We start from the raw sequence: 24,364 nt of genomic DNA on the forward strand, positions 1-24,364 counted from the left end.
CTGTTGATTTTTTTTTTTTTTTTTTTTTTTGTTAAAGACAGTTTGTGAACAGAAAAGGTTAGTACCTATAGGAAATGAAATAATATCGCATGCAAGGAAAAGCTGCAAGTATCACATACAGTATTATAGAATGTGTATGATGATTAAGAATTAGCTTAATATTCTACATATATACATATTTTTTTTAATGGCAATCCCAAACAAAAATTTCTTTGGATTGTAGTTTTTTTAGGAAATAGATAAGTAGGAAGGATTTAAATGGGTATAAATAAAGAAGAAACATTAGTTCAATGAGTTTAGAATTGAACTGTGTATTGATGCTGATTTCTGTTTGAAGTGGTTTGGGAGTTAGGGTTTGAATTACAGATATTAATTCAGAGTGCCAATGGAAGGAAATATTTGTAAAAAAAAAAAAAAAAAAACCCTAGAAACTGAATGTCTGTCTTGGAGAGAATCTAGAAATTAAAAGAAGGGCTGGGATCACCACTCCAGGTGTGGGAACAGCATTCCATGGTGGGCAATTTGTGACATAGTTTTATCAGCAGAGGTTTAGAGCGGAACAGGCATTCTGTGTGTTATCTGACACTCAGTCTAAAACACTGATGGAGTCAATATCTTTCTATTTTAGAAGATTTAGGAGAAGTCTGGTTGGCCTGCCTCCCTAAAATCCACTCATGCACACCTCGTTGGTAGCCCTGTTATGTCACTTTAGTGGCAACGAACATGTAGAGTGGCTCTCTTCAAGATGCCTGGTCAGCGTGAAGAGGAAAAGACCAAACCCTCCAACACTTTATTAAATATGACATTACGGTGAAACAAATGGCTCTCAGTCCCAGTGGCTTTCACTCTCCCTCTTACGGCAGTGAAAGGGTCAGAGTGGAAGCAAGTGGTGCAAAGAATCTGTGGGTACGACCAGGCTGCCATGCACGAAACTGAACTTGGACTGTTACAATGTAAGATCGCTCATCAGTGAAGATAGGATATTAGAGCTGGAAAAGGAATTAGAAAATGTGAATTGCAATATCATCGGCTTGGCTGAAACAAGAAGAAGAAATGAATCACTTACAAGTTTATCAAGTGGAAATCTGTTGTACACAAATGGAAACAGTGTAAAGAGTGGAGTTGCCTTTCTGGTCCATAAAGATATTAAAAACAACATTTTGGAATTCAAACGTACATCACCAAGGGTGTCAAGACTACTACTCAGAATTTCTAAGAGATACAAATTAAAGGTTATAATGATATATGCACCAACATCGAGCCATGATGATGAAGAGTTTGAAGAAATCTACACCAAAATTGAGAGACTTCTAGATGAATGGAAAACTCACTACACCATCATTATGGGGGACTTCAATACTAAGATTGGAAAGAGAGAAAACAGCACAGACATGGAAACTAGGAAATTTTGGAATTGGTGAAAGAGGTGAAAGACTTGTGGAATTTGGAGAATCTCGAGGAATGTCAGTAATGAACACTTTTTTCAAGAAAAGGGTGAACAGGAAGTGGACATGGAAGAGCTCAGATGGATTAACAACTAATGAAATTGACTTCATTCTCACTAACAGAAGATATATTGTGAACGACGTTACTGTCCTGAACAAGGTAAATGTTGAAAGTGATCACAATGGTAAGATGCACACTTGATATAGATGTAAGAAAAGAAAGGAAAAAACTGACTTCATTAAATAATAAGATGGTCTTGGAGATAACAGAAGAAGAGAAGAATCAGTATGTGCTGGAACTTAGTAACAAATTTAAGCTTCTGTAGACCTTTCAGGACCAAGATGCCGATGAGGAATACAACTTTCTGAAAGTGATAAAGCCCAAGAAACTTATAGGTAAAAAGAAATCCAAAGAAGAAGAAAAGTAGTAGTAGTAGTAGTAGTAGTGGCATGTGATGCAAGAAAGCAAGTGTATGAGCTTATGCAGCATCAGCCAAAAAAAAAAAAAAATCACACCATTCCCTCCAAATGCCTGTCCAGTTCCTACTTAAATTTATTCAACCTATCAACCACCTTAAGTGTAGTACCACACAGTTCCACAACGACAGATGGAAGTTTGTTCCAGCAATTAACCACCCGCTGGCTAAAGGCAAATTTTCGCACATCTATTCTACATCTTTCCTTTCTTAATTTGAATTTATGCCCTCTTAGGTTCGCAATCTGAACAAGTGGAAGGATCCCATCAGAATTCAGCGTGCTGAACCCATTCAAGGCCTTATACACCTCAATCAGATCACCGCGCAGGCGCCTAGTCTCCAGCCACTGCAATTTGCAGAACTTAGCCTCTCTTGATAAGAGGATCCCTTCATTCCCCTCACCAATCTTGTTGCCCTTCTCTGTACACGCTCAAGTAAATCTACATCCTTCCTAAAATGAGGCCTCCAGACCTGTACACAGTACTCAAGGCGTGGCCTGACCATTGCCTTATACAGAGGGATAATCCTTTTCCCTGCTAGCAAAATTCCTATATATCATTGACAAAACCCCATGACCTGCCCTGGCAGCCTGTCTGCATTGCTCAGAAAACTTCATATCTGCCTGCACAATTACTCCCAGGTCTTTTTCATTTTCTACCACCTTAAGTGTAGTACCACACAGTTGGTACGTTTCTCTGGGGTTACTTCTACCCATATGCAGTACTTTGCATTTGTCAAGGTTAAACTTCAGTTGCCACTTCTTAGCCCATCTGCCCGAATTATCCAGATCCTGTTGCAGTAGCACACTGTCATTAACAACCCTGCCAACCTTTGTATCATCTGCAAACTTCGACATTAAGCCTGATATACCTTCATCAATATCATTGATAAATATACAAAACAACAGTGGACCACCTAACACCGAACCTAGCAACTTACCGAACCCTGTGGGACCCCACTAATAACATTAGTCCAAGAAGAGCAGCACCCATTGATTACCACCCTCTGTCTTCTCCCACTTAACCATCCTTTTATCCATTGTAGCAACTTACCCTTAATACCATTCTGCTCCAATTTGTACAATAGTCTTCCATGCGCAACAGTGTCTAAAGCTTTCCTGAAATCCAAATATATGATATCAAAATTATTTTTTGCATCCATGTTGAACCGAAGACAAAAAATTAAAGCAAGATAAATGCCGACAAGGACAAATTTGAGTATACTGAGTTATGTAAAGCCATGAGAAAGAGACTCAGAGAGGACTTAAGAAGATTTAACACAAGAAAAATAGAACAAGCATTAAGGGGACAAAGGACTTAAATTAGTAGTCATGAGCAGTAATACAGAAATACAAATGATACTGAATCTGAAGAATAGTGATGGTGTATTTATAATTAGCAGAGAAGGCATAATTCAAATAGCAGAAGACTACTATAAAGTATTATATAAGGAGCAAGGGAATGATGCCAGCAGTGGGGAAAATGGATCACAAATTAGCAACACATTTGGCATATTGATATCCTTCCTGATGAGGTTGAACAAGCATTGAAGAAAATGAAGAATCAAAAAGCCCAAGTGAAGATGAAGTTACTGTAGAGTTGTTAAAATTAGGAGGAAGAGACATGACACAGAAACTGCAAGACTCTTCACAAAATACATTATGAAAGCCATGACGCCTAAGGAAGGCGCCCTCTGTAGCCAGGTGGGCAGGAGCAGCCGTGCGTAGCACACGCTTCTTAATCAGACCGGGGTTCGAGCCCTTGGCCACCAAATACGTAGGATGCGGAAAGGTCAGGAAATGACCACCGCATATCCCTGGAGCAATATGGCCTTAGTTGCTAATGCTCCTAAAAACCAAATAACAACAACAACGACACCTAAGAAATGGAATAATGCAATCATAATTTTGCTGAATAACAAAGGAGATAAATCAGAAATTGATAATTATAGACCAATTAGCTTGTTGTCCCACATCTTCAAGTTGTTCACAAGGGTCATTACTATCAGATTAAAAAGAGTACTCGATGAGAGTCAACCAAAATAGCAAGCTGGCTTTAGGACAGGATTCTCAACTATGGATCACCTTCACGTATTATCACAGCTAATGGAGAAAACAAATGAATATAAAACTGCATTATGCCTAGCATTTGTAGATTATGGAAAGGCATTTGACTCCATACAGCGTACGACAATGTTTCGGGCACTGGAAAGACAAGGCATAGACATCCCATACATTATGATTTTGAAGAAAATATATGAGAACGCTAGCTCTTTTATTAGACTAGACAAAGACAGTAGCAAATTTAAAATTGAGAAAGGAGTTTGACAAGGAGACACATCTCCGAAGTTGTTTACTGACGCCCTTGAAGAAGCTTTGAGAAGATACGACTTGTCGCAGAAAGGAGTCAATGTGAATGGAGAGTACCTAAACCATCTATGATTTGCAGATAACATTGTAATCATAAGCCATGATCCCGAAGAATTAGAGGGAAATCCTGATCAGTTATGCAGAGTTAGTAAGGATTTCGGACTAAAGGTGAGTATGGTTAAAACAGAAGTAATGATGAATAAATATGCCACAGGAAGGGATATAATCATTGAAGGAGCAGAAATTGAAAACATGAATTCATATACCTATCTTTGACATGTCATTAGCTGTAATAATAATGAACTAGCTGTACCCATTGCAAATTTGTGCAGTGGGTACATTTTGCAATTGGTAGCAGATTTTGTATTGCCTGATATTTTCAAGAAAATATTTGGACAATTCATTGTCATCTGTATATAAAGAATTTGAAATCTCAACAAATCTCAAGTTTTGCTTAACTGTTCAACGATTTCTTACTTTAGGAGCCTATTTTTGGGTCTTTGCATTTGAAAATTATTTACCTGGGTTAAATCTAATATGTGTAATTGGCTGTAAGCCAGGATTTCATGTTGCCCTGGAAATAAGGAACTGATAGAATGATGGATATCTCCCAAAATCCGAAATACGTAAGGCCCACAACCGGATGACAGTTTTACATTTGCTCCGAAAAAAACAAAAGAGAAAGCATTATTGTATTGCCTGATATTTTCACAAAAATTTTTTGGACAATTCATTGGCATCTGTATATAAAGGACTCATGGAGACAAATGATCCCCAACCTTTTCACACTTAAAATGTAAGGCTTGTCAACGAACACACCTTTCACTAAGAAAGCCAATGTGACATATTAAATTTTTTGGATCCTTAAATACACATTTTAGACTGATCCTGAATACATTTGCAAAAACACGAAAATGTGTGTTTCTTCTTTGCTGCAAGTACGTTCAACACAACCAGAGTAGCATGGTGGTGGACATGTCATCCGCATTCTAAATCCTTAAATTACTTACCTTAAATAACCTCAAAACAAAAAAACAAATTAACTCAAAGCTGATAATGATAAAATGAGGAGTTCTAAATGTATAAACGTAACGAATGGCAGTGAGCGTATGAGCTCACATGTGCAACATGGGGACATATAGTGAGTGGTGCGAGCAGTGCAATGGAATCCTAATGATTAGTTCTTTCTTTTAAGGTAGGCAGTGCTAGAAAATTGGCCTGTTCTGTAAAATAAAACTATTTGGAATTTTTATATTTTCCCATGTTTCTGCACACCTAGGAAGAAATATCTTCGATTTGAGAACAGATCGGTTAGGCCTATCATATGCATTGGCTACAGCTAGCTGTACCCATTGCAAAAATTTCACAATTGCTAGCAGAGGTTTTCTCTAGCTGTCCTATTATTATTTTTCTGGAACAAAGGACATGATTGTGTGAATGTGCAAACTGTTAATCAGAAAAAAATGCCTTATCAGCTGCTTGTTTAACAGTTAACATCTTCCTGTGGCTCCATCTATGAATTGAATGTTGAACTATTCTCATTTGTAGTATACTAAACTGGCCCTATCATTCCGTATAATAAAACTATTCGGAATTTTTAAATTTTAACATCTTTCTGCACACCTAAGAAGAAATATCTGCAGTTTGAGACCACTTTTAGCCTGATCAGTTAGTCCTATTGTTCACAGTGACTGTCTCAAGGCCTACCGGGCTAGCCATGTGGGTAAAGTGTCTGCCTGGTAACCCAAAGGTTGTGGGTTCAAATCCCACCTTGGGCTTGGATCAGAGTACAAAATGCAAAAAACTTTGGGAGGTGCATTATGGCCACAGAAGCCAATGTGCCAACAACTAACAAACAAAAAAACAAAGACCGTATCAAGTAAACGGCTTCTGTATTAATATATAGATGGCTGGAAGTCAAGAGAAGAATAAATTCTGGATGGATAGCATTCAGGAAATATAGTCACATACTGAGGAGCAATATTCCAATTTGTCTGAAATATAAAATAATGAACCAATGTATACTCCCTACTATGACTTATGGAAGTGAACTTGGGCACCCACCAAATGAATGGAAAAGAAGCTGAAAACTACACAGTGAAGAATGGAATGAATTATAATAGGAATCAGACTGTTAGATAAGAAAAGAAACACATGGATTAGGCAGCAAACTCAAGTAAATTACATTCTTATCAATACTAAATGTAAATGTATAAAGAATGGAAATGCACTTGGACAGGACACATAGCTTGAAGACATGATGACAGAGGGGACTGAGAAAATAACAGAATGGTACTCAAGAGGAGCTAAAAGAAAACCAGGAAGGCAGTAACGGAGATGGACAGATGAAATTCAAGAATTTGTGTGTAGTAAATGGATGGCCATTGCACAAAACAGAAGGAACTGTCAAGTTGCTGATGATGATGATGAGCTTTAGCAGCTGCTTAAAAGAAAAGTACAGCAGGCCCCCATTATAACGTGGTTCACTTTACGCTGATTTGCTATAATGCTGTTCTTATATTATAACCCGTATCTGACACTGAACGCTGTCACAGATCACTATAACGCTCTTTTACAGATTGCATCTTTGGCATATTTAACGAAATCGTTTCATTTGATGGAGTCGATAGCTTGAAAATGAATACCAAAACAGCATTAAAATGTTTCCCACGCCGACTCGACTTGAGAAATTTTTCCATGCTCAGTAAAATTTTCTCGCACCCTAAATTAATTGCAGTACAGTGACTTGTTACGTAGTTCCGAGATCAACATTTTAAAAAATGATCAAGTATATTGCTTGTAATATTTGTGTTTTATGCATTTATCCGAAGTCTAGTCATCACTCAGTACAGTATTAGACATCGTGCGTAACGGACAGTTTACTTGAACATTGTATTGTAATTAATGCAACCAACGCAGTTACGTTTTCGAAGTTAATAATGGTGGATAATGATGAAAAAGCAATAATGTCTGGGCGCAGTACGAAGACTATAAATGTAAGAAAAAGACTGAATTTGAAAATTAAATTAGTTGTTTTGAAGCGAATCGATTCCGGTCAAAGACAAGCGGATGTGTGCCATAATTTAGGACTTGCAAGTTTAACTATAAGAACAATTATAAAAAAAATAAAGAATTAATTTTAGCAGCAGGAAAGATAGCTGTTCCACTGCAAGCAACTAGGGCTAGGCCGACTATTAGGATTGAAATGGAAAGACTTTAACTAATTTTATTGAAGATAATATCCAATGCAGAATTCAGTTAAGTTAAATATTATAAGAGAGAGAGAGATTAGCCAATATGATGATCTGAAGAAAACTCACCTAAAAAAAAAAAGAAAAAAAAGTGGGACCATTTAAAACTGGTAAGGGCTGGTTGAATAGATTTAAAATCCAGGGAGAAGCCGCAAGTGCAGATGAAGGAGCTGAAACTTTCAAAAAAGAACTTGTTAAAATTATTGAAGAGGGGTATTATATGTTATACTTCTCAACAAGTTTTTAACATAGATGAAGCTGGACTTTTGTGGAAATGAATGCCTAAAAGAAGTTTCATGCTGAAATAAAAAAAAAAAAAACATGCCAAGTTTCAAAGCGGGGAAGGATTGGTTGACTTTATTGTTGGGCGGTAACACTGCAGAGGATTTAAAATTAATACCCCTTTTAGTTTATTTGGAAGAGGGCCAAAGTTCAACCCAAAATCAACACATTTTTCATAATTAAATTCATCAGTTAAATTAAATCAGTTTAGATCAATTAAATCATGATCAATTAAATTCATGATTTTAATTGGAATTTTAAGTTTAATTTTGATACGTAAGTAGTTACCACATAATTATATACGTATGTAATGCAGAATATTTTTATGTACAAATATTTGAATATTAAATATTTTGACCGACATTTGTGCATCTTTTCACTATCGTTTATTACTGATTAGGAAATATCCTATGGCACCAACCACAAATACAAATGTTACCTTATAGGAATGCGGCGCTCGCTTAGCGCGGATTCACTTAGCGCTGTTTTTCTGGAACAAATTATCAGTGCTAAGCGGAGGTTACCTGTATTGCCAAAGACAAAATAGAGTCTAGTTTTTTTTAATGTGATGAACTTACACGAACCGTTATTTATGATTTACTTCTACCAAGAAAGGTTAAAGGATAGGGTTATACATTGTAGATACATTATAAATAGAAATTGGCTGAGGATCCATCCATTTCCTGAAAATTCTTTAAATATTCAGATAAAATCTCATCTTTTTAGGAAAACAAGTAACCTTCTCTCTCTCTCTCTCTCTCTCTCTCTCGTGCGTGCACACACACACACACACACGTTATCTGAACCGTAGATGTGCATCTGTTAGCCAAGATTAAAAAATAAGGACATTTTGTCAAATACCTCAGCTTGAGCCTAATTAGCCATAATTCTTTTAAAATAAGTTTTATGTATGATTTATCGATTATATTTGCCAACATATATTAAAATGTAATTTAGTTTTTTATAATGGTGACTCTTACACTATGTGAATATTCACATGGTGTAAGAATGGTCATTATAGAAAGCTAAATTTCATGGGAAACAACAATCACATAATGTCCTTCAACTATATTAGATCTAGGTATGGACCAACCACTGTTCCTCAAATTCATGAATTTGAAGTGTAATCGTTCTGTTGCATGTCATGTTACCCAGTGCATGGTAAAATCTGCAATTCATTAAGAAAAGCTTTTTATTTCATTTAAGAAATAAAATGAACTTTTTTCAATTCACTATTAAATGGTTCCATCAGTGTGTTTTTTTTCCCCCTGTTCTTTTCTAATATACATAGACTAATGCACAGACTAATATAGAAAGTGTGATTCAGAACTGCCAAACTTCAAGAGAACTTTAAAGAATCAGTAATAAAGGGAAACAAAATTCTCATGAATACTGGTCTAAAAATGTCTTTCTGAGTTGAATATATTTTAAATTTTGTTACTCCACCAGTACAATTACTACTGGCTCTCCAATCTTGTGGGGGACCTGTTACATGGCTTCACTGTTCTCCAGACATTTTTGCTTATGTGGGCATCTGAAACAACTGTATATAGGATTGAAGCATTGAGCCAGGGTAATTTACTTCAGCATGTTGCTGAAGAGTTTTGCATCATTCTATATCAGTTGCACCATCTGTGGAAATCATTTCACTTGTTTATTGTCAGCATGTAAATTGGCTCCCTCTCTCTTTCATTCATGCACACAGTCATTATAGACAAAAAGTATTATAAATAAATATAATATAATTAGAGTTGAATTTTATAATTAAATAAATTATAATTATAAAAATGTAAAATCATAATTAAATAAAACTGAGTATCTCTGTTTGGAATGAATCTGGGTTAAAGGGCGACACTGAAAGCACAATAGTGTGTGTGTGTGTGTGTGTGTGTGTGTGTGTGTGTGTGTGTGTGTGTGTGTGTGTGTGTGTGTGTGTGTGTGTGTGTGTGTAAAGAAGAAATGATAATGGAAGATATAGCATTTCAAGATGTTTAACTCAGAAAAAAGACATTTTTGGATCTGTGTTCACATGAAACTTTTCCCCTTATTATTGATGATTTAACACACTGCCGAAGTTTAGGCTGCTATTATCTGTCAGGTGTTATTCAGATATTATTGTTAATTGTATCTAATGTAAAATAGTGAGTAGCATAATGTCAGTCTTCATATATACATACATACAAGTATATTTATATTTGTATCATCCTTGTAGGACATTTAAGAAACGATGTCTTGGAAGAATGAAGAAGCACATAGGAGACTTAGCATTGCAGGCTAGTTTACCTCTGGATGCACTTTCTCTTTATGCATCTGCATATGAACTTTTGAAACCACTGAATGACTGGCAGTGGCTTGCAGCTATTCATGAAGGCCAATGTGCAGCATCTGTAGTCCTTTTATATCCACCTCCACTACAGAGTCCAGTACTTCATCGAAATTCTTCCTTTCCTGTTGGTAGTCAGTCTGTAATGAAAGTAAAAGCAGGTACATTTTAGTTTCTTCCTAAAATTTTCACAATCTATCAGTATTGCTATAAAATAATATTTGATGAATGACAAGAGAAGATTGATGATCAGTATTGTTGAAAGATTTATGACAAAATATCCAAATAAAAAGCAACAGCTTGTTTTATGCATTGGTTTAATGGTAAAGGTTGCTGTTAAGTTTTGAAAAGTAATCCCATAGGTTTAAAATTTTTTTGTATTAATGGAAAATGATGTTATTGCTTAAATTATTTATAAAAGATTTGCTAAATGGAACAGGTTAGTGCATTAGCATCATATTTGTATGTAGTGAATTACCGAAAATGGCATAGTTTTTATATCTCACGTCTTCTTAACAATTGCCTGATATTGCATTACCTCAAATAAGTAATGCATCACCAATGGAGAAGACTATTGTTACTTATTCTCTTAGTGGATACCACCACCAAGACAGCCATTTCAAAGCTGACAAGTATAATGTGACAGCCATTTCAAGGCTGTTTGGCCTCTCACTGGTGGTTGGGGCTGATGCACTAATGCACTAACCTGTTATGTTTAATAAAAAATTCTTCCAGTCTCTGATGGGATTTGACCTCAGACCTTTCACAGTTGGCAAGTTCAGTATACTGACACAGAAGGGAAAAAAATAAAAAATCATCCACCATTGCATGTGTATTGAATTTTTCCAAAGAGAAAACTGGATGCCTAATTTGCAAAGGCAGGACCACAGGGCTGGGAGCTTCAGTGAATGTCACAAAATTTTTACAAACAGTAAGAATTGTTTTCTTAAATACACATTCCATGTATATGTGATGTACATATTACTTCTTTTGTGACTGACATAGTGTGCCCAGACATGTTTAGACACATTAAGACCTGCAAGTCAGGTAGCTATATAAACATACAAAGTGTTCCTTCTGTATTCATTTAGTTTCTGGTGCAGTTTTGTTAACTAGTTATCTGCTTCTGATGTGATTTTCATATTATATGTTTTGACAATGGGAACTTGTGGTTGTGTAAATTCAGATATATTTTGTTGCATTTGCAGTAATCGTTATGGTAAAACAAAGACAGGTTATAACATTTGTAAAAAATGTGTATGCCACATATTTTGGAATTAAATTAAATGACTGACGTAAAAGTTGAGGTAAAAGAAAGTCCTGACATTTCCTTTCCCATGGTGTGGGGGAAACCTCTGGATTGTATCAATGATTGCTGCTTTTGTTCTGTAAATGTAGCAGGTTATAACGCGATAAACAAGCAAAGCATTATGTACCCCAACAATGTTACTTCAGTTGTAAGGCCAATACTCTGTGGATCTGAATTACCAGTACCATCACTACCAGTTGTTCTTGAACACGTCATCAGATCCTGAATCTGCAATTTGGGATGTACACGATATAAACTGTTGTGATAAAGAAATTCACAATTCTGGACCAATGCTGTTTACACAAAGTGAACTCAATAATTATACGAAATTTAAATCTATGCAGAGCTTTAAGGGTCAAGAGTGAATCCAAGCATCTGCTGGCTTCAGAACAGTCTTTTCTGTTGATACAAAAAGGATCGGGTTGCTGTTTTTCCAAAGAAGGCTCAGTGATATACTGCGACAACATTCCTGAAGTTATGAACTTTTTTTTGGAATTTTCTGCTTACAGACAGAGGGGAGCCTATTTATTGACTCATTGAAGCAGCACCTCAAAGGAGTTCTTCATAATGGATAAAAGTATGCATCCATTTCTGTAAACTATTCAGCACACTGAAAAGAAAACTATGAAAATTTTAAATTTCTTTTAGAAGAAATTCAGTATAAGGATCATGGTTGGCTAGTGTGTAGAGATTTTAAATTATCGGTGCGCTGTTTGGCCAACAACCTGGTTATGCAAAAATGCCTTGCATTCTGTGCAAGTGGGATGGTCAAGCAAGAAGTGAACATTGAGAAAAGAAAGTGTGGCCACAAAGACAGTCTTTAAGACCAGACTCAAAGAACATTAAAGATGAGCTACTAGTAGATCGAAACAAAGTACTGTTACCTCCTCTGCATATAAAGCTGGGCTTAATTGAACAGCTTGTCCAAGTCCTCAATAAAGACAGAAATTGTTCCAAATATGTTTTCACTAAATTCCCGTCTCTTACATATTAAAAAATCAAAGCAGGAATTTTCCTGCTGCTCCTTCCCACCTGGCTGCCTCCGTAGCCAGATGGGAAGGAGCAGCAGTGTGTAGCACACGCTTCTTGATTAGACCCGGGTTCGAGCCCATAACCACCAAATACGGAGGATGTGAAAAGGTCAGGGAATGACCACCGCATATTCCCAGAGCAATATGGCCTTAGTTGCTAATGCTCCTAAAAACCAAATAACATTTGTTGTACCTCAAATCTGCAAGTTGCTGCTAGACTATGTATTTGAAGAATCTGTGAACCAAACTGAAAAAGAAACAAAGAGAAGAGAAGAGAGGCTTTAAAAATGTAGGACACAATTTTTTGGCAAACAGTAAACACCAGATTATGATATGATATGATGTGAGTGATTTGCTGAAGGAGTTCAGTAAAGCTAGGCAATTTCTGTCTTTATTGAGGGCTTGAACAGCTGTTTCATTAAGCCCAGCTTTATATGAAGAGTACTTTGCTTCTATCTACTAGTAGCTCATCTTTAATGTTCTTTGAGCCTGTCTTAAAGACTGTCTTTGTGGGTGCAATATGAGTGTTAAAGTACATTTCTTGCATTCTCCTCTCAACTATTTTCTACATAATTTAGGTAGTTTAAGTGAAGAGCAGCAGGATATTACTATTTAAGTGAAGAGCATAGAAAAAATGTACCCAGGAATGTGGAATGTCATTATAATGGCCGGTTATTTCTTTATGATAAAAGAAGAACAAGCACTGAAACTAACTGCCTGAGGAAGTCAAAAAAGGTGCAAGTTTAATCCATGTTAATATGTAAGAACCTGTATCATATCACTGCTTGACAGGAGCATATACCTTTGATATTTCTGTTTTTATGCATTTTTATCAATTTATATAAAAATAACCTATTTATAAAATCTGTAAAAATACAAAATATTCCAGAAGAACAAACCTCTGCCAATATTTTAGTTTTTTTTTTTATTTGTGAAAAAGCAATTTTTCACAAATAAAATTTTTTTTTCACAAATTTTCATTAGAAACGTAGAAAACACTAAATGCTACAAGGTGTAATATGTTATGGATTTTTTACCATCCCTTTACTAGGGGTGAAGGGAAGGGTTTTTGCTGTCATAAAGGCAACTACAGTGGTCCCAGAGATTTTTTAGGTTCTATACAGTGGGACCAACTGATGATATTACCAACAGCAAATTCTAAATGGGAAGCATTCAAAGAAGTAATATTGGAAGCTACTAGGCTTTTTGTTCCAACTATGAAATACTGTTCTAGGTTTAGGCCCAAATAGATGTCAGATGAACTAATGAGACTCGTGGCAGAGAAGAAAAATGCATGGGATGCACATAAATTGTCAGGCAACACAGAAGCCTATGGTAGATATAAGCTAGTCTGTAATCAAGTCACAAAGGAGGTTAGGCAAGCAAAGGAAGATTACGAAAAATCTTTGGCAAAGGATGCAAAGATAAACAGCAAAGACTTCTTTATATAAACTCTAAAAGGAAGGGGGATGAATCAGATTGGTCCACTCGATATCAATGGTTTGACTGTAGATAGCTGCCGAACTAAATCAGTATTTTGCATCTACATTCACACATGAGGAGTTATTCAAGGATGAGAGGGCCAGATGTTTATCAAACTCTAATAGGGAGTTGAAAAATTTTGTAATAACTTAGAGCAAAGTGGAGGAGAAATTGTTGAAGTTAAACATAAGAAAGGCATCTGGGTTGGATGGGATCTATCCAGTTATATTAAAGGAAGCAGCAAAGTAAATAAGCAAACCCTTAGTCATAATTATGAGAGCATCCTTGGACTCGGGAGAAATCCCCATGGACTGGAGATGTGCAAATGTATCTCTAATTCACAAAGGGGGATCAAAGGGTGACATGAGTAATTACAGACCTGTTATTTTGACTTCTGTTCCATGGAAAATAATGGAGTCACTGGTTGAAGAAGTATTGCAGGACCATCTAGACAGGAGTGCAGTTATACAGCATTCACAACATACATTTGTTGAGGTTTGATCTTGTCTGGCCATTCTGATTGGATACTACGACTCAGTAACAAAGTAATTGAGTGCAAAAGTTCATTTTGACATCATCTTATGTAACAGAAAAGCTTTTGTTACTATTGCACATATAAGACTGCTGTACATATTGAAGCTATGTATGTACCATTAGGGGCAAGTTACTGCTATGGTTAAATTGATAGTTGAGTGGGAAAAGACAGAGGGTGGTTATCAATGGACAGTCTCCCTGCCCAGGTTTTAGTGCCAAACCCATTGTTGTTTTCATTATTTATTAATTATTAATATCAGGCTTAATTATTTATTAATATCAGGCTTAATGTCTAAGTTTGCAGATGATACAAAAGTTGGCAGAGTGGTTAATGTCAGTAATCAGGGTATACTACTGCATAAGGTATGTTCGTGTCAGACGGCCCTTGGGATTTCTCCCATCTCCGCGTGTGTTTCGCTGTATCGAGGACAGTACACTGTCAAGCCAGAGACTTGAAAATGTGTGGGCCATGTCTGTGCAGTGTGATATGTTGTGCCCATTGTTTGTCCGGCTTATTGGCTGCCGGGCCCCTAGTGGGGCTCGATGTTGCCCATACCATGTCACGTGGAAGCTAGCCGGGTGTATCTAGTAGCACAACAAATTGCTCTGGCAGGTCCTGCCACCTAGTTTCCTGGGATTTCAGTGGCTAGGACCTATAAAAAAAAAAAAAAAATTTATGCATTTGACATTAATGCTTAATGGGATTGCTGTTAGGAAATCACTGGTTGGGGTTGAATGCTAAAGAGATGTGTTAAAGGCCTAATAGGTCAGGCAAAATTTTGATGTTATTAAATTTAGACATGTGAGGCTATACGCTAGATAAAAGCTAATAGTGTTAGTTGTCTTAGAGATTTACACGAAGCCGGTAGAATTTAGACGTTGATTAGAATTTGGCGGCATTGTTAAGGGTGTACTCGGTCGATTTAGTGAGAGGGGGGAGACTGAATACTGGGGGGAAAACAGATAGAAGAATAGGGACGATAGAGTAGGCATCCCCAAAGAGGTCAGTGGAGACGGGCCCACCAGGCGAAGTATGGGGGGTAGGCAGGGAGGAGGGGAGACAGAGATCTGTCTCCTCCCTCCCCTGCCTGGGAATGGGGTTTTAAAGGGAACCAGGTTAGAGTACCCAGTTCAGATCGCCAATGGCGTGTTGGCAGCAAAGCCGTAGAATGTCTTCGTCAGTGTCATGTCCAAGCAGTGTCGAATCCAGTATGGTCAAGCTGCCTATCCTGCTCCGGGGGTGGGATATGTTAGCTGGCAGTGGGGAACCCACCAGGCGAGGGGGTGGGAGAGACACACATTTACTTCATTCATAATCTGCATTCTCACTCTACTTACATTCTTTTTTTTCTTTTCTCTTTTTTATTATTATTTATTTATTTATTTTTTTAATACTTTTTTCTTATTTTATAATTTTTTTTTTCCAAGTTTTTATATATATATATATATTTTAAATTAAATAAAATAAAACATAAGCCAGTAGTATGGCAAAAACTGTAGAGCGAAAATTAACATAAAAATAACCAAATAAACAAACGAACGGAAAAGAAGAATAAAAGTTAGACATAAATAATAGCCCAGAAACCCCTATATAATTTCGAACTTTAAATCCAATTAACATGATGTATAAAAAATTTTAGAATAATGCCAATTACATGTTAATTTAGCGGTGCCCCCCCCCAGAGGTACCAGTTCCAAAAGACGTGAAATATCACCAAAAAGGGGGTTGAAGGAACCACTGAAAGATAACAAAATCAGAATAAATTAAAATAAAATAGACTGACCATTATGCCCCATATCGACAGAGGACCACGAGGCCAATAATGGTCATGGAATCGCTGCATTTAAATAGCTATACAAATCGTCGCAATGGTGAAAAGATTGAAGTACCAAATCACCCTTCCTCCCCCGATCGATCCTCCAATGCAGAGGACTTGCACGGCGGTGGTCCTTATGCAGCGAAAAATAAATTAAATTAAAATTAAATAAATTAAAATAAAATAAATATATATATATATATATATATTTTATTTTAATTTTTTTTTTCGCTCAACTCATTTATCTTTTTCTCACACGCCAGGAGGGGATGCAATGATGTGTAGTGTAAATTTAAATACTAATTAAAACTAGTGTTAGTGTGTACTTAACTGTAGCATTTATGGTTTGTGTTCTTTTTCTCACACGCTTACACTTTTATTCATTCTTCTAGCTCTCATCTCATTTATTCGGGGCACATCAACTTACTGTTATTCTTCAGTTGTGGTGCAGGTCTAGCCACAAGTGTGTGTGTCTGTGTTTCTTTTTTTTTTTTTTTTTTTTGCAGGCCAGGGGAGAATGCAGTGATAGTGTTTATGTGGTTAGTAAATGTTTGTTGGTACAGTATGTATAAAGTAATGTAAGTTATTTTTAACTTTGTATTCTTTCGGCCAATTACATTTGCTGTTCCACCCATTCCTATTCACTCTCTCTTTCCCTCATGCTAGGTCACTCTTTCTTTCATCAAAATTGCCATTTATTCCCTTTTATCATAATTCCTAGTTCACTCAGTGCCCAACCTATTTATTCTATCTTTCATTTTCATTCATTCATTCATTCTTTCATACTACATTGCATCCCCTTGCTACTAGCTTACTGATATTTTTCAGTTAATCTGCTTCCCTGGCTGCCTGTACATCTCCCTCCCCTACATGGTTACTTATTTGGTGTGGGGCCCCACATTCCTACACATGGCAGGGTAGTCCTGGGGAGTTTTGTTATGTCAGGTTTCTGTTAGGGTGCAGAATATTGCTATCCTAACAGTTTTTAAGTCATCGTCTGGGCGTGGGAAACTTGGGCAATTTTACTATTGATTATTGTTTGAATGGCAATTCAGCCCCCCCCCCCCCAGCAATTGATTATTGCTGGGGGGCTGAATTGCCATTCTTTGGATTGCTCTGCGCATTTCGAATACTTTCTGTGTGAAAGATCTAAAAGCTTTATAATTTTGCTCTTCTATGATGAACATGTGTTCTTCTCCCCTGGGAAGGGGACCAATCTGACCAATTAGTTCTGTTCTGGGGATGTCATAAATTATACATTCATATAGAATGTGTGCCCAGTCTTTACTTTTGCCACAGATGCAGTTTGGGTCAGGCCTAAGGAGGTTAGTTTCGCCTTTAGGGAGCCGCGACCTGTCAATATAAATGTTGTAAAAAGTCCAGGGGCATACCACTTAGGTGGCTTTGGGCTAACCATTGACACCCGTGGCAGAAACCGTTTGGTAACCAGACCTCTGGTTTCCTGCTCCCACTTTGTTTGCCATAGCTTGTGGAGCTTTGTGGCTATTCTTTTTCTTTCATCATTGAAGGTGTTGGTTGTATCAAGGGCTATCCCCAGAAATTCTATGGGTATGCCCTTTTTAAATCTATAATATAAGCCTCTTTTGGCTACTTCCAGGTAAAGTGGGAGAGTTCCGGCCAGCAACTGTAGTGCAGGTGTGCTTACTGTGTGACATGCTCTGGTAATAGTGAGTACTATTGTCCTTTGTATCGATTCTAATTTATTCCTATTTCTTACTATGGCTGAATGGATGAACCACACACCGGCTCCATAGGTGATAACAGGTAGGAACATTGCACGGTATATGATTGCCAGGGTCTTTCTTTGAGTTCCCAGTCTGCTCGACTGATCCTGGCAATCATACCTGCATAATTTCTCACTTTCTTCACCAAGTAGATCAAATGGGGGTAAAAAGTTAATTTTGAATCAAAGACCACTCCAAGATATTTTAGTTCTGTTACCATTTTTATAGTGGTTGTGTTAATTTTGATTTGTGGACGTCTTCTTATGTCCAAATTGCCTTTTAGAAATATTTGTTTGGTTTTTTTCAGGTGATATTTTGAGCATATGCATTTGTGCCCACTCCTGCAGGTACAAGAGGGCGGCATTTGATCTTTGCTTTACAACCACTCGTGAGTTACCTGTTACAAGGAAAATCATGTAATCTGCAAAAGCCAGGCTTTCCACGGGTCCCAGATCCAACGCCAGAAATTCGTCCAGAACAATGTTCCAAAAGAAAGGGCCAAGGATTGAACCCTGTGGGCAACCTTTATTCACAGGGCGTGTCAATTCCTGGAGCCTTGTGCGTACTGAGACACTTCTGTCTGTAAGGTAGCTGTTTATTACCTTATAGAGGTTTTGTGGGGCATTTGCCTGGTGAAGTCTCCTAAGGACACTAGGCCACCAGAGTGAGTCAAATGCCCCAGCAAAGTCAGTGGAGATTGCCAGCATGTATTTCTCCTCTGTGTGTTTAACTGTTGTCAGTAGGTGGTGCATGGCATCCTCCGTAGAATTGCCCTGCTTAAAACAGTACTGATTGTTGGAATGCAAACCTGCTTCTATGTAATATTGAGCTAATCTGCTATATATTAGTCTTTCATATATTTTCCCTAGTACAGGGAGTAGGGCTATTGGTCTATATGATTTGGGATCAGTAGGGAGTTTTTCAGGGTTTTTGAGAATTAATCTTAACACAGCTTGTTTCCATATTTTTAGGAATATACCTTCTGTCATACAGCTATTATATAGTGCTATTAATTTATCTGGTGCTATTTCCACTAATTTTTTGATAATCTCAATCTCTAAGAGGTCAAAACCTGGGCATTTATTGTTTTTGGTTTTAGATAGTGCTATTTCTAAGTCTTGTATAGTGAACAGAGGTTCAATATTGGCATTGTCATATTCAGTGTTTTCTTTTATAATGTCTAGCTGGGTGGGGGAATGATTCCCAGTTTCAGTCTGAATCATACTGTCTAGGATGTTATTTACAGAATCCATCCAACACAGGGTTGGGGTTCCATCTGGTTTGACAGTAGTTTCTAAGACATCTCCTCTTGGCAGCTTGTTGGTCACTATTCTGTAGACAACTCCCCAAGGGTTATTGTTTCAAGTAGTTCCCACCAAGTACCTCCAGCATTCCTTTTTCTTGTCTCTTATGAGGGCTGTATACTGATTCCTGAGAGTTCTATAAGAATCTTTCAGTGCATCCACCTCATTTTGTGGCCAAGATGTTCTGGCTCTTTGAAAATGTCTCCTCGCCTGGTATACTACTGCAACAAGATTTAGAAAAATTAGGCACATTTCTTGAGGATGACAATTAAAGGTTAACATTGATAAATGCAAGGTACTGCATATGAGTAGCAGTATTACCCGAATAACATACTGTGTGGTGCCACAACTAGAGTTGTGGAGAATGAAAAAAAAAAAAAAAAACCTCATCAGCACTACTCAGATAAGTTCTCTGAGCTGTGCTAATGGGCAACTCATGGGGTGTTGCCAGTGACATACAGGAATTATGCTAGCAGGGATAAGCTGAGATGGTTATACCACTATAAAAGGCAATAGTTAGTCTACCTCTTGAGACTGCTGCATACAGCCATGGTAGCCTCATTTTAGGAAGGATGTTGATCTTTTTAAATGGGTGCAAAGAGGGGCAAGTAAAGTATAAAGTGTGTTAATTTTCTGATGGCAACAGGGGTTTCCTCCAGCTCTGCATTGTGTACTCTGTTTTTGTGACACAGAACTCTGTGGAGGCCAGAGATTTAAAAAGTGTGTGGGGTGGAGTGAAATGTTGTGTAGTGTTATGTTCTGTTGTTTTTCTGACCATTTAGCTACCGTTCGGCTCTTTTGGGACCTACCGTTGCCCACACTTAGTCATGAGGAGCAGGTCAGACACCCAGTAGATTATTTAAGTACTCTGGCAGGCCCTGCTACCTAATTTCCAAGGATTTTGGTGACAAGGCCTATTTATAAAAAAAGGGCTCCCCCCTTTTTTTATAAATGAACACTAGAATTTGGAAAGGACAAAAGAGATTTTTGACACAGCGGTTGAATTTAGACGTTGATTAGAATTTGGCAGCATTGTTAATGGGGTGTAATCGGTTGGTTTAGTTAGTAGGGGGAACTGAAGATTGGGGGAAAGAAGGTAGAAGGATGGGGACGATAGAGTAGGCATCCCTAAAGAGGTCAGTGGGGACGAGTCCCACCAGGCGAAGTATGGGGGAAGGAGGGGAGGAGATAGAGACCCACCCACTCCTGCCTGGGGATGGGGTTTTAAAGGGAACTGGGTTTGAGTACCCAGTTCAGATCACCAAATGGCATGCTGTGTCGAGTCCAGTAAGATGGTCAAACTGCCCATCCTGCTCCGGGGAGTAGGATATGTTCGGTGACAGTGGGAAGTGGGAGAGACAGACATTCACTTTATTCATAGCCAGGTCGACAGGAGCAGCAGTGTGTAGCATACACTTCTTGATTAGACTGGGGTTCGAGCCCGTGACCACCAAATACAGAGGATGTGGAAAGGTCAGGGAATGACCACCGCATATCCCTGGAGCAATATGGCCTTAGTTGCTAATGCTCCTAAAAACCAAATAACAACAACTTCATTCATAATCTGCATTCTTACTCTACTTGCATTCTATTTTTATATTTTATAATAAATTTTTTGTGTTAGACTATATATATACCGTATTTTCCGGCTTATAAGAAGCACGGGCATACAAGACGCACCCTATTTTGGCCACATATTTTGGAACAAATAATATCCTTCGATGCTGTTTACGGGGAAACTAAGAAGCGATCTTTTACTGACTGATGTAAACAAATATGGCGACATGGCTTGATACGGGACATAATCAGGGGGTAGGTATTAAAAATAAATTAAATGGAATTACATTTATGTTTTTAAATTTTTTTATTAAATGGACTTACAACATGGAGTTTTTATTCAATTCATATTCAATTCAAAAAAGCTGACAGAAGTAACGTAACAGAAATTCTTACTCACCCTAAGACAAATACGGGCGTCACTTTCTCTTTGTAAAAGACGGTTGGAATTGAAAAATCCCGATCCAGTCTAATTAGCCCGCCATACCATAAAAGCGGGAGATCATAGAGGAATACCATAAAATCGTGAGATCATATTATAGAGGAAGCAAACACATGGGAAAATGAAACAAGTTTTTACTTACATCTGTTTGTTGTTGTTGTTATTTGGTTTTTAGGGGCATTAGCAACTAAGGCCATATTGCTCCGGGGATATGCGGTGGTCATTCCCTGACCTTTCCGCATCCTCCGTATTTGGTGGTCACAGGCTCAAACCCCGATCTAATCAAGAAGCGTGTGCTACGCACTGCCGCTCCTACCTACCTGGCTACGGAGGCACCTACGTCTGATTGTGAGATTCATATCACGCAGATTTCAACAAATTTTCCACAAAAAAAAAAAGATTACTGGTATGTATTGTTGCCATAGATTGTAACCACTGATAATTGTTAAAAATATATTTCAACAGATAAATCTTAAGTAAAATTGGTGTGAATTTCAAAGGGAAGTTTTCAGAACTCAGTTTACTGGCACTGCGTCATTGAGAATAAATCATGCGTCATATAAAACGCAGGGTGATTTTCCGAGTATTTCTTCACGAAAAAAAACTGCGTCTTATAAGTCGGAAAATACGGTATATATATATATATATATATATATATATATATATATATATATTATTATTATTATTATATTTTTTTTTCCCTTCACTCACTCACTCATCTTTTTTCTCACACACCGCGGGGCGGGGGATGCAATGGCGTGTAATGTAAATTTAATACTAATGCATAATAGTTAAATAAGTAAGAATATAAATGATTGACACTAGGTTTGCAACTTAACTGTAACATTTATGGTTTGTGTTCTTTTTCTCACACAGTTACACTCATTCATCGTTCTGGCATTCATTTGATTTGTTTGACTCTTGCTTTTTGCGCTGCACTCTCTGGCCACCTCAACTTGTTATTCTTCAGTTGTGGTGCAGGCCAAGCTGCAAGTTTTTTGCAGGCCAGGGGAGAATGCAGTGATAGCGTTTGTGTTGTTAGTATATATAAAGTAGTGTAAGTTATTATTAACTTCATTCTTTCGACCAATTACATTTGCTCTTCCACGCATTCCCATTCACCATAACACTGATTTTCTCGCTCTTTCCCTCGTTCTGGGTCACTCTTTCTTTCACCAAAACTGACATTTATTCCCTTTTTCCATAATTCCTAATTCACTCTTTCACTCAGTGCCCAGCCTGTTCATTCTGCCTTTCATTCTCATTCATTCTATATTGCATAAAAAAGGCACCTGGGGTGGATGGGATCTATCTAGTTATATTAAAGGAGGCAGCAAAGGAAGTAAGCAAACCCCTAGCCATAATTATGAGAGCTTCTTTGGACTCAGGATAGGTACCCATAGACTGGAGATGTGCAAATGTAACCCCAATTCACAAAGGAGGATCAAAGGCTGACACAAGTAATTATAGACCTGTTAGTTTAACTTCTGTTCCAGGTAAATTAATGGAGGCACTGGTTAAAGAAGCACTGCAGGATCATCTAGACAAGAATTCAGTTATAGCTCAGACGCAGCATGGTTTTGTTAAGGGCAGGTCTTGCCTGACCAATTTGATTGGATACTATGATGTAGTCACAAAAGAACTGGATGCAGGGAATAACTTTGATATTATATATTTGGATCTTAGAAAGGCTTTTGATACTGTTGCACATGGAAGACTGCTGCACAAATTGGAGCAGTGTGGCATTGGAGGCAAATTGCTGCTATGGATAAGGGGATGGTTGAGTGGCAGAAGACAGAGAGTGGTAATCAATGGACACTGCTCAACGTGGACTAATGTTATTAGTGGAGTTCCTCAGGGTTCAGTGTTGGGTCCGTTGTTGTTTTTGGTGTTTATGAATGATATTGATGATGGGATATCAAGTTTAATGTCCAAGTTTGCAGATGATACAAAGGTTGGCAGGGTTGTTAAGGACACTACTGACGCTATGCTGCTGCAACAGGATCTGGAAAGGTTGAACAGATGGGCTGAGAGGTGGCAAATGAAGTTTAACATTGACAAATGTAAAGTACTACATATGGGAAACAGTAACCCCAGAGCAACGTATCAACTCTGCGGTACTACACTGACAGTGGTGGAGAATGAAAAGGACCTGGGGGTAATTGTGCAGGCAGATATGAAGTTCTCTGAGCAGTGCAGACGAGCTGCAAGAGTAGCTCATGGTGTCTTGTCAATGATATACAGGAATTTTTCTAGCAGGGATAAGGAGGTGATTATTCCCTTGTATAAGGCAATGGTTAGGCCACATCTTGAGTACTGTATACAGGTCTGGAGGCCTCATTTCAAGAAGGATGTAGAGCTGCTGGAACAGGTACAGAGAAGGGCAACAAGATTAGTAAATGGAACAAAGGGTTGCTCTTACGAAGAAAGGCTTAAGTTTTGCAAATTACAGAGTCTGGAGACTAGGCACCGGCGAGGTGATCTGATAGAGGTGTATAAGGCTTTGAATGGTTTGAGCATGCTCAATGCCAATGGGATTCATCATCTTGCTCAGAATAATCACCTCAGAGGGCATAAATTCAAATTGAGGAAGGACGGATGTCGGATAGATGTGCAGAAATTTGCCTTTGGCCAGCGGGTGATTGGTTTGTGGAACCGACTTCCATCACTTGTTGTTGAAGTTGATAGCCTAAACAAATTTAAAGCTCAACTGGACAGGTATTTCGAACGAACGGAGGGGTGAAATGGGAGTGGTGTGTGTATTTTTTTTTTTTTTTTTGGCTGATGCTGAATAAGCTTGCTTTCTTGCATCATATGCCTCTACTAATGCTAATGCATCCCCTTGTTGCTAGCTTACAGATATTTTTCAGTTAATCTGCTTCTCTGGCTGCCTCTATACTCCCTCCCCTAAATAAGTAATTATTTGGTGTGGGGTCCCAGGTTCCTACACATGGCAGGGTAGTCCTGAGGGTACCCAGGTCAATGCGGTTTTCTCATG

The 24,364-nt window shown here is 37.8% G+C and overlaps 1 protein-coding gene across 1 annotated transcript in view; it reads left to right on the forward strand.

Moving 5' to 3' along the window:
• The window catches only part of brun (trafficking protein particle complex subunit brun), a 379,016-nt gene that overhangs the window by 73,380 nt on the left and 281,272 nt on the right, over nucleotides 1–24,364 (forward strand). The window contains exon 5 of the mRNA XM_090385832.1: nucleotides 10,035–10,306. Within this exon, the coding sequence (XP_090241958.1) occupies nucleotides 10,035–10,306 (272 nt within the window). The remainder of the gene's footprint in view (nucleotides 1–10,034; nucleotides 10,307–24,364) is intronic.

The sequence above is a fragment of the Mastigoproctus giganteus genome, chromosome 12 (assembly GCF_048544385.1).
Source record: "Mastigoproctus giganteus isolate SK-2022 chromosome 12, ASM4854438v1, whole genome shotgun sequence".
Classification (NCBI taxonomy): Eukaryota; Metazoa; Arthropoda; class Arachnida; order Uropygi; family Thelyphonidae; genus Mastigoproctus; species Mastigoproctus giganteus.